Source organism: Pecten maximus, chromosome 13, assembly GCF_902652985.1.
Source record: "Pecten maximus chromosome 13, xPecMax1.1, whole genome shotgun sequence".
Taxonomy (NCBI): Eukaryota; Metazoa; Mollusca; class Bivalvia; order Pectinida; family Pectinidae; genus Pecten; species Pecten maximus.
In genome coordinates this window covers 8,900,289-8,910,468 of record NC_047027.1, presented here as the reverse complement: position 1 = coordinate 8,910,468, position 10,180 = coordinate 8,900,289, and the positions used below count along the sequence as shown (strand labels likewise).

The following is a 10,180-nucleotide window of genomic DNA, read 5'->3' as shown; positions in this document are numbered from 1 at the left end:
TACGTTACAATAATACGATCATTGTACTTCTGAGTATGAAATTTTACAAAATACATTTGAAAAATATACAGTCTTTCAGTGTATGACAAATGAAAAGTAATATTATCAAACAACTTGAGATAACACATTTTCTACCACAATACCCTGTGTTATTCAACTCTCAGACCATCAGTTAATCATTACAACTGTTGATTAACAATCTGTTTATACCACACGTGGTATAAACTCTGTACGCATTTCGATTGGCTAACACGGTGAACTTTGACCCAAGCTGCAATTGTTATTGACGTCATCAATAATCTAATGACGTTACATCACCGGGTCCCGGACGTCACCAGTACACTTTATTTGCATACGCGAAATTATACTTTGCCACGTTTCCCTTTGATTCAAGCCGATATTATTGTGGTAGAAACAGGTCACACGACTCGTGATTGTTGGATATGGAATTTATTTCACACTAGTAAGTTATTTTTTAAAAGTTGCAAAAAACACTCGCTAAAGCTCGTGTCTTTTGTAACTTTTAAAAAATAACTTACTCGTGTGAAATAAATTCCATATCCAACAACCACTCGTTGTGTAACCTCTATATATCATTAAATAGGCTTGATAATCCGCCTTATGATTATATAAATAAAACTTGTAAAATTAAACAAAAGTTTAACAAAACATAAAGACTTTGGCACAAATGATGTAATACAAAGAAGATGTGGTAGTACACATATGTATGTAAACTGTCAGTAAAATATATTAAAAAATTAGCGTTCTAGAAATTATCTGTCACTTTAAAAACCTTTAAGCCGGGAACAAGTATATGCCAAACACATGGTGGTTAGACGTCTTTTCAAGCTTTAATGTCCACAGTTCGGTAATCCACCAACTAAAGAATCGTTCATAACATGCGTGTATATATGTGGCACTGTGGCATCTGCTTCTTGCCAAAAATTGACAAATCGCTGTCACGAGTTTCGGACGTTTCTGCGAGACAGGCCTCAATGATTATTGTACATGTGTCCTCGTAAATACATTCTGTGCGCCAAATTCGGCTTCAATCGGTAGCTTTTGCCCGAGAAAGTGATTTGATTTTATCACTGATGAACAAAAAAAAATCAAATTAAAATAAATTAAAATACTATTGTCGTACAAGTAGTTTACTGTTATTAGTTAATTGGAAATACAAGACTAAATATGTATAAATACAGACTAAGGGAGAAATATACACCCATAAGAGTTTCCAAGTTTCCTTTTATGTGAATCACTTTTATATCCTAATGTCACCGGCCTTCTTTAATCCACGATCCAATCTTCGAGTCAGCGTTGGCTTTCTGGAGAGGCCAATAGGAATAGTTCCTGATCCTCTTATCCCGATCTGTTTGGAGACGATGGATAGCAGATTTACACGTCTGTTGTCTACGTCAGTCGGGTCATAGAAGAATACGATAGAGCCACTATCTCCCGGTTCTGAGAAGACTTCGTTGTCAGAGTTGCCGCTTATCACGACGCCTGTTTCATTACATACACGGGCAACACCACTGTATACAATTCCAGAAATGTGACCAGTCGCTGCTCCTATCTTATGAACTGGCCAGTTGGTTAATTCATCCTTCTGGTATACAGACACCTCGCAAACATCACCGTTTTCATTATGAAAGTTTTTACGACAATGGATAATCATGTCCGATTTGATCTTTATGATTGCGATGTCGACATCTTGTTGATCGTAGCTTTCTGTGCAGTCACCAAAATCTAACAAGCTGTTGTATTTTGTTATCTGTAGTGTATCTCCTGTTGATGCGCAATGTCCTGCGGTGATGGCTACCAATGTATTGTCATTCTTTCTACCGTAACAGCCCAGGGTTCCCCAGTCTTTTGATGTCTTCTTGGTAAGTCTATCACCATTGACAGCTAAGTCTGATGTCTTAATGGATTCGACCCACACTACTTCCGCTTTTTCTTCACCCAAACACTCTCCAATACGATTGGTAATATCTGTCCTGTCAGTACATTCTTCAGGCTGGACTACAAACACCAGGATCCCATCAACTGTGTTGCAAAATCCCCGGACACCACAACCCTGCAGACTAAACAAATGACCATGACTCTCTGAATAATTCTTTATAGGTGTAAACTAATATAAAAACGAGTTACAAGTTTATAGTACAATCAATAGTGATTAAGTAAATTAGTATTAATGTAGCATACTATACTTGATAATATCTTTACCTGAATAAACCCTCTAGGTTCATTTTATCTTAAGTTGAAGATAATAAAGGAAATTACTATAATGATTAATTATCCTGGATTTGTCTGTTGAATATTACTTTTTGATAACACATCCAGTTGTTCTCATTCATTGATATTAAAACAATGCATGGCAGTGTCGTGCGTTTATTTATGTTGATATGAATGGAATGATGTAACGATAAAGGTGTCAGTTATGCTCCCATAGACTACACATCTGACTTGTTTGCTAACGAGGACTGATTGATTAGTTGTGAGCCTCATATTGAAGGATTTGAATTTTGCCGGACATTTTGGATTATTTTTCAACATCATCCCCTTCAGTATCATTACACTTTTGCCAGCAGTGCTTAAGGGCCTCAATGCTACTTTTATAGACCTCCTTTTCTCGGATGTTCAGAAAGTCCTCCACTTCATGTTAGGGTTAGGGTTGCTTAAATACCTGTTTTCAGTTTTTGAAACAGATGGAAGTCTGATGGAACAAGGTCAGGTTAATAAGGCGGATGTTCAATCAATTTAAAGTCACAATCGTGAATGGCAGCCATAGCAATGACAGACTCTTGGCCCTAACCCATTTAGTCCATTTTGCAAAAGCAGCTTGTGTTGTTTACTTTAGAGTGCTACCTTGTCGATATGAACTAACTAAATGAGACCAGCCCTGTTGGTTCGCGGCCCTATATAATCAGAAAATAGTAGGACTTAAAAAGAACATCCATGAGTACCTCCTTCAATACGAGGCTCACAACATATCAATCAACCCTCGTATATTGTGTCTTTGTCATCAAAATCTAAACAGTATTCAATGAATCATACACATACCTTTTATTTTCTAGCTTCTCTTTAATATTCCGAGAAGAATGAAACAGGAAACTGTTCTTGTCAATTCTGAAATAAAATGTCATCAACATTTTTAACGAGAATTTCCTTTAAGGATGAATTTAATAGATACGGGATATTGAATGGTTTCCAGTTGAAAATAATATATATTTCACAGTTTGACATAATATCTATATATATTAAGTCAGTATTTTGTCAAAAACTAGTCTGAATATTTCAGAAATTTGGCGAAATAACCCAATTATCTATCGTTGCTTTGATAGGAAAAAATGAGGTGAATACAAATTTAAGGTTCGCTGTGATTGGTCAAAAACGAAAAACTTTATTAATATTCTCATTGCAAAACTTATATCTTCAGGGCAAAATCTTATATTTTGACTGCTCATCGCTGCAGTGAAGATGTAAGTTTTATCAGTTTGATAAATTTCTTTATTTTACAGGCAAAAATGCAATAAATATATATATACTGATCGTCGGGTGTACAGAAAGCAGATGTATCGTGTTCCGGTAGCTTTCGCACAAGAAGAGAACGTATCTCTAGGTCGACCATCTCCAACTTCTCTTGTTCTTCCGTTTTCTCTTCCAGACGGGATCGGACATATTTGAAGGCTTGTTCAGCGTAAGCAAATATTTCGTTTTCGAAGGAAGTTGTCAGGAATCGTTTAACATGAGAATCCTTCTTCAGGTTTTCAACTTGTGTCTCTGCAGGACAAAAGACTTTGTCTTTCTTAGGAATCTGTAGATTAAAAAGAAAGTTCTATAATAGCTTTTCTTTTATATCTTTATGATAAACAACGGACGTTTGCAATCATTTCAGCGTGTAGTGTTTTTTTTAATTTATGAAGGTTCCAGCTTACCGACAATAAGGATCCTTAATTATGCAGACAAAACTGACAACTGTATAGAAGATAACAGTATATGTAATACAGATTTACCTCGATAGATGCAACATATGTCAGACATAGGCTGATCCATCTGTTCATTTCCTTCTTCTCTACTGGCGGCTCTGTCATGATATCTACATATATGAATGAATAGAGTTAAATGAATCATTTGTGAAGAAATTATTTTTCTTTTTTAAATATCTGACCTGGTTCACAGCTGGTAATTCATAAAAGATAGATGCTTCACTTCTGAACATGTTCTTCATCATTTTAATTGTTTCAATTTAGACGCGCTGTATTCTGCACATTTTTGTAAATTCATTGAAAGTAATTTTTTTCATTTTTTTTCATCCTTTTCATATAAAGTATATGATAGTACATTTGTAAAATACATACACATCAATTTTACAGCAGCAAATGATAGCTTTCATTATAAAATACAAAACAGTGTCAAATCGTGCAGTATAGTTGTATTCCAAGAAGTGGTGGATTGTAAGTTAAAACATTATCAGTACTGATGTTTATGATATAGCAGACAATTGTTGGTACTGACGATACTGTTAGAGTACATTACAGAATGATTTCTTTTCAATTCAATATAAATAGTGAATAAACAAACAAAAGAAAAATCAACAATACACTTTCAAGGATAATTTTTAAAGATTAAACGTACTCTTGGCCTTGCATTGTTTCAATTCCTATCAACACCTAAGGTCACCATGGACGACCTTTCTGTGTACGATGTGCATGCAGGTATTAGAAGGGTGGTTTAGGAGGCTGCGGTATGTTCGTGTTTGTCTCCTTGTGTTTACATAAAGATAGACGTAAGTTGTTAACACCATGTCATTACACGTACTTTGTTGTAACCGAACTCATTCAAAACGTTGTAAACCTAACGATGAGGAGCGGTTTGCTATGTCTTGTGTTACCTGTAACTTGCATTCACTTTAATTTTGCCATAGGAGTGTCCAAAAATTCTATATATTTGATCGTGATTGTGAACAGTGTATTATGGAAATATGACAAAGATGAACACTTACCTTCCGTGATATCTATTATCTGCTCATCATCGTTGAGATGATCAAAAGCTCTGGCTGTTGGCACTATTGCCATAAATGACACGTGGTCATATATGATGATGTCGGGCACTTGTAGATCCGTATTGTCCAGGTATTTGTGTATCCTTTGTGCAATCCTCGCGTTGTAGTCCAACCGTCCGTAGTCTTTCCTTGCCACAACATACTTCAGAACTCTGTACTCTATTAATATACAAAATACCCAATGGCCTTATCGCTTGTTTGGATATTTAAGCAATAACCAAACATTTTATCGTTACATTCCAAATGTATATGAAAACTGAAAAGCATAAGATAAAAGTGTATAATAAAGTCTTTGTACATGTAATATTATTTACTTGACAGGCCTCTCAACCCTACCAAGTCCCTTATACCCCGATCTACCCCCATAGTAAAACTCCTTGTGCTCTTTTATCCGGACCACGCATCAAGAAGTGATTAATATAAGTTGATATAAGTTGGTTCGCAATTATTGAAAAGAAATAATGTTTGCAGTTGACAATGAATGTTAACAATATATTTCGAACTTGAAATCAGCGAAAATCTGAGAAAAAAATGATCGGACCATACGGCACTGTTCATTATATTCCAAGCTCGTTTTTAATACGGCCATACTGGAACTCATGTCGGATTTAAATTGTAACTTCTCGGATCAACTGTCGACATAGTTTGTACTTACCTGATCGAGGCTGTTTACGTGTTTCAGGATATTCGCTGCTGGCTCGTTCTTTGGGCCGTTTTCTTGTGGACTAGGTTTTCAAATGAAAGAGTTTTATTGATGTCATACAGATTTAATTAGTAATTGTATCTATCTCAAATAGTAATGTAGTTAATAGGGACTTTCACACCCTCATGACAGTTATGGAATTTAAACCATTTGTTGTCATTCATCATATCACTCGTCACCCGATTATAAAAGTTAACTGCCTACATTTGTCACTGTTAGAAAGGACTGTATTACATTTCATTAGTGATAAAACGTTCAATACTAAAGGCGAAATTTAACTGATAATTAAAAGGCCATTAGTTAACGAAAAATATTTTTTTTTAAAATGTTGCGTAACTTTACATACTTGAGAAACTTGTGTCTCTGCAACTGTTTCTGTAAAACAGAGAAAATATATTCGCACATTAATCATGAATCGATTGACCAAATTCTTAAAACATTAGTACGATGAAAATGGAACAACTCATGATTGAAGGATTAATCTGTAATATAATTTCAATGGTCTGGCGACAATTCATCAATACGCTAATCTTTTTCAATTGGAAATAGGTTAAAATGACAGTACGCCTATAGTGCGTATATATCAAGTTAATGTAATAAGACACATACCCCACCGAGTCGCTGAACCGGAACATTGAACATCTGTTTTGTGTTCATCGTCATGGTATTTTTGAGTTAGGGGTAGTAGGTCCATTACTCTAAAACATTGAGTGAAAATGTTAACATCTTTATAGATTATATTGATAGATATTAACATCTTTATAGTTTGTATTGATATATATTAACATCTTTATAGATTATATCGATAAGAATTAATATCTTTATATATTATATTGATATATATTAACATATTTATATTTCATATTGATATATATTAACATCTTTATAGTTTATATTAATGTATATTAACATTTCATAATTAATATTGATAGATATTATCATCTTCATAGTTTTATTGATAAATATTAACTTCTTTATAGTTGATTTTGATAGATATTACCATCTTCTTAGTTTTTGTATAGTTTATATTGGTGTATATTAACATTTTATAGTTGATATTGATATATCATCTTTATATTTTATGCTGATAGACATTAACATCTCTATAGTTTACATTCATAGATATTTTTCTCTATTGCATTCCCCAAACATTTAAAGTCATTTTCAAAACACTATCGCATCAATTCACAAGGAAAATTTATGTACCTGATATATTGCGCTAAATTTGATGTATACATATAACAAACGTTTGAGTATGTCCATTGTATTATTATTGTTTGTTGTTTATAGTCTAAGTAATTTGTACTGTGATGTCAACAAAAATGAAAACCCTAGGAAAATAAAGCCCGGTCAAAAGTTAGTCTCAGGTTAAAGAATTTACTGATGCTATTTTTTTTAAGTTAAGTATAGGGCGTGTACACTGATGGAAAGTACTTTTTATTTTGTTGTGTTTGAGGTATATTGACTAATTTTTTTCGATGAGAGCCTGACATGCGACGATTAACAAGAAGACACTGAAGACATGTAACGTTAACAGATATGGTGATTATCAAGAAAACATCGATCTATTGTCAACCATGAATAATTCGAAGTCCCGCTGTTTCGAAGTTTTTCTGTTAGTCCCTTGAACTTCGAAACATTGAATGTTGACTGTATATCTGTAGCTTAATTATTCCGATTATTATATCTGTATCCCAACATTCAGATTGTTATATCTGTATCCCAACATTCAGATTATTATATATGTATCCCAACATTCAGATTGTTATATTTGTACCTCAACATTCAGATTGTTATATCTGTACCTCAACATTCAGATTGTTATATCTGTATCCCAACATTCAGATTGTTATATCTGTACGTCAACATTCAGATTGTTATATCTGTACCTTAACATTCAGATTGTTATATCTGTACCTCAACATTCAGATTGTTATATGTGTATCCCAACATTCAGATTGTTATTTTTTATCAATATTGATTGGGTTTATTTGACCCAACTTTAAATTGGTTTTTTTGTACCTAACTTTAATTTTTTTTGGAGAAAAATTTAATTGATTTTTTGATCTTTAATTCAAAATTCTTTTATATTTTGGGCAGATTTTTTTTCACGATTATGACTGTTAATTTTAAAAAAACAAAAAAATTACAGTTTTTTGAAGCAAAATTACCCGGTTGTATTTAAAAAATTATGGACATTCGGCATAAAATATTTTTTACATCCCAAATTTTAATCTTTTTATATTAAATAGGGAAAAAAAATGAATTTCCTTTTTTTTTTGCGAATTGTTATTTTTTGATTTAACAAACAAAATTTAACAAATTTGTTTGAATTTGGGTTTTAAAACCAAACGAGAAAGCCCAGTGTTAAAGCTTTTTTGTTTCTTACTATATTTCGATGAAAACAACTGCTAAAAAATGAAAATTTTATCATTTTGAATATAAAATTTAATTTTTGGGCTTTTTACAAAAAAATTTAAAAAAACAACCCGGATACCAAATGAAAGGGAAAAAATTTCTCAAAAATCAAACATTAAAAGGGACAAAAAACCCAAAAAATTTATTTAGAGGAATTAGAAAAAAAAAACGAGAAATAAAATCTCCAAAAAAAGAGGTTTTGTTTCATCTGGACAGTTAAATTTAAGTTTTAAAAAGGGATGAAACCCAAAAAAATTCAAACCCAAAATAAAAGAATGAGTATTTAATAAAAGAAATTGAATTTCCAAAAAAAGATATTATTTCAAAAAAATCAAAAAATATCTTTTTACCTACTTTGGCAGAACCCCTTTGATTTTGTTGGTGGCCTTCTGAAAATTCTCCATTACCCAAATTTTTAACAAAATGGTGATTATTTAATGTTTTTACAAAATTTTTAGAAAATTGAAAAAAGAAAAATGGGCTTTTCATAATAAAAAAAAATTTCATTAACGCCAATTAGGTTTTTTTCCAAAGGACGGGAAAAAATAATTTGCATTTACTTCCTCAGGTAGATTAATCAAAACTAAAACCCAATTTACTTAAAGAATCGGGAAAGAAATACCGCTACTTTTTATTAATGTAATACAATTGAATATTATGCAGAATCCAATATCACAAAAGGGTACATTTTTTATAACTATGTTTTAGTTAAAAATAGTATTGGGGATTTCTTTGGATTGTAAAAGGGAAATCCCCTTTTAAATAAATTCAATCACAAGTTTTTAATTTTTAAAATTATAATATGTGGTGTTATTTCTTTTTTTTAAATTTTAAGTGTACGAAAAAATTTTTTCCCTGTATATTTCTAGTAAAAAATAACTTTTTTTATTCACCATTGAACCTATTCCGCCTTTGGGGAAAATAAATTTGCGTCCTCCGTAGTTTTTATAGGCGTTTTAATTAAGGAAATTTTGTTCATTTGGAGCACTGCTAAGGTCAAAGGGGTGCACCAAATGGGACGACAAACCCAGAGTGGGGTAGTGTAAAGTGTCGGAAAAAAAATTTTAAGGGGGGGAAAAAAATTTCCGTAGCTCAATAGTTAATACAAAAAAGGAATTATAATTTTGCAAAAATTTATATGAACGACTGATTTTTTCTTCATTAAATTTTTTTTTTTTTTATGATCTAAAAAAACGTGTAAGGTTTGGATAAAACTACCAAAAATGTTTAAACCCTAGACGAAAAATAATGTTTAACCCAAAAATTTTATTTTTTTTTATAATGGTTCTTTTATTTTAAGAGAATGTTTTTTAAAATAATTTTTTTAGATTTGTAATTTATTTTTGAATATTGTTTTATTTCGTGATTTATTGGGTAAGCGGGTCAATGTTTTTTATTTGTGTCCGGGGCTAATTTGTTGTGTTATTTTTTTTCCGGGTTATTCCCTTTTTGGTTTCTTCGTAAGACGGGGCCCCGCCCGTGTTTATTGTTTTTCTGCTTATATTTCAGGGGGGTTTTTACTATTCTAATGGTCATTGTTTTTTGGTGTTTTTGGGCATTGGGGGGGATTGTCTGGGGCTGGGTGGTTTCATTTATTGGTTTACATAAACAACGTTTGATGTAAGTTGTTTTGTTAAAGGGTTTTTTAAGCTTTTAAAAATTTATATGTTTATACCAAAAATTAAGGACCCCCCAAACGTTTTAAACTTTTATTTAAATTTTTTGAAAAAATTTTATTTAAGGGACGTAAATTAATTTTATTCTTGTTTCCCGTTCTTAAAAAAAACTTATTTTTAATAAGAATTATTTTTTATTTATTTCTTTTTTTAGTTTTTTAATTTTTAGTATTGGGGGCTGCATTATGTTACTTGATCCGGGTTGGGCCCAACAATAGTGGGTTTTTTTTAATAGAAAACGAGGGGAATTACCTGTAGTAATTTAAAAAGGGGAATGGTAAGATTTAAGAAATTACATTGGAAAAATTGGGTTTTTGGGTG

The 10,180-nt window shown here is 32.0% G+C and overlaps 1 protein-coding gene across 1 annotated transcript; it reads right to left on the bottom strand.

The window, feature by feature from the left end:
* Window positions 1–579: 579 nt before the first annotated feature.
* LOC117340408 lies at window positions 580–5,663 on the bottom strand. Its single transcript, XM_033902170.1, has 6 exons — window positions 5,609–5,663; window positions 5,003–5,221; window positions 4,014–4,096; window positions 3,546–3,814; window positions 3,061–3,126; window positions 580–2,081 (listed from the first exon to the last, which is right to left on the bottom strand). Exons 1-6 carry the CDS (start codon window positions 5,661–5,663, stop codon window positions 1,262–1,264), a joined length of 1,512 nt encoding a protein of 503 aa, XP_033758061.1. The 3' UTR covers window positions 580–1,261.
* Window positions 5,664–10,180: the final 4,517 nt, after the last annotated feature.

Excerpts from the sequence above, each read along its gene's own strand:
- LOC117340408 (XM_033902170.1), bottom strand. The coding sequence starts at position 5,663 with ATGAGTTCCAGTATGGCCGTATTAAAAACGAGCTTGGAATATAATGAA. Across the intron at positions 3,815-4,013 it reads CATATGTTGCATCTATCGAG|ATTCCTAAGAAAGACAAAGT; the intron begins GTAAATCTGTAT and ends TTTAATCTACAG. Across the intron at positions 3,127-3,545 it reads TTCTGTACACCCGACGATCA|AATTGACAAGAACAGTTTCC; the intron begins GTATATATATAT and ends ATTTTATTTCAG.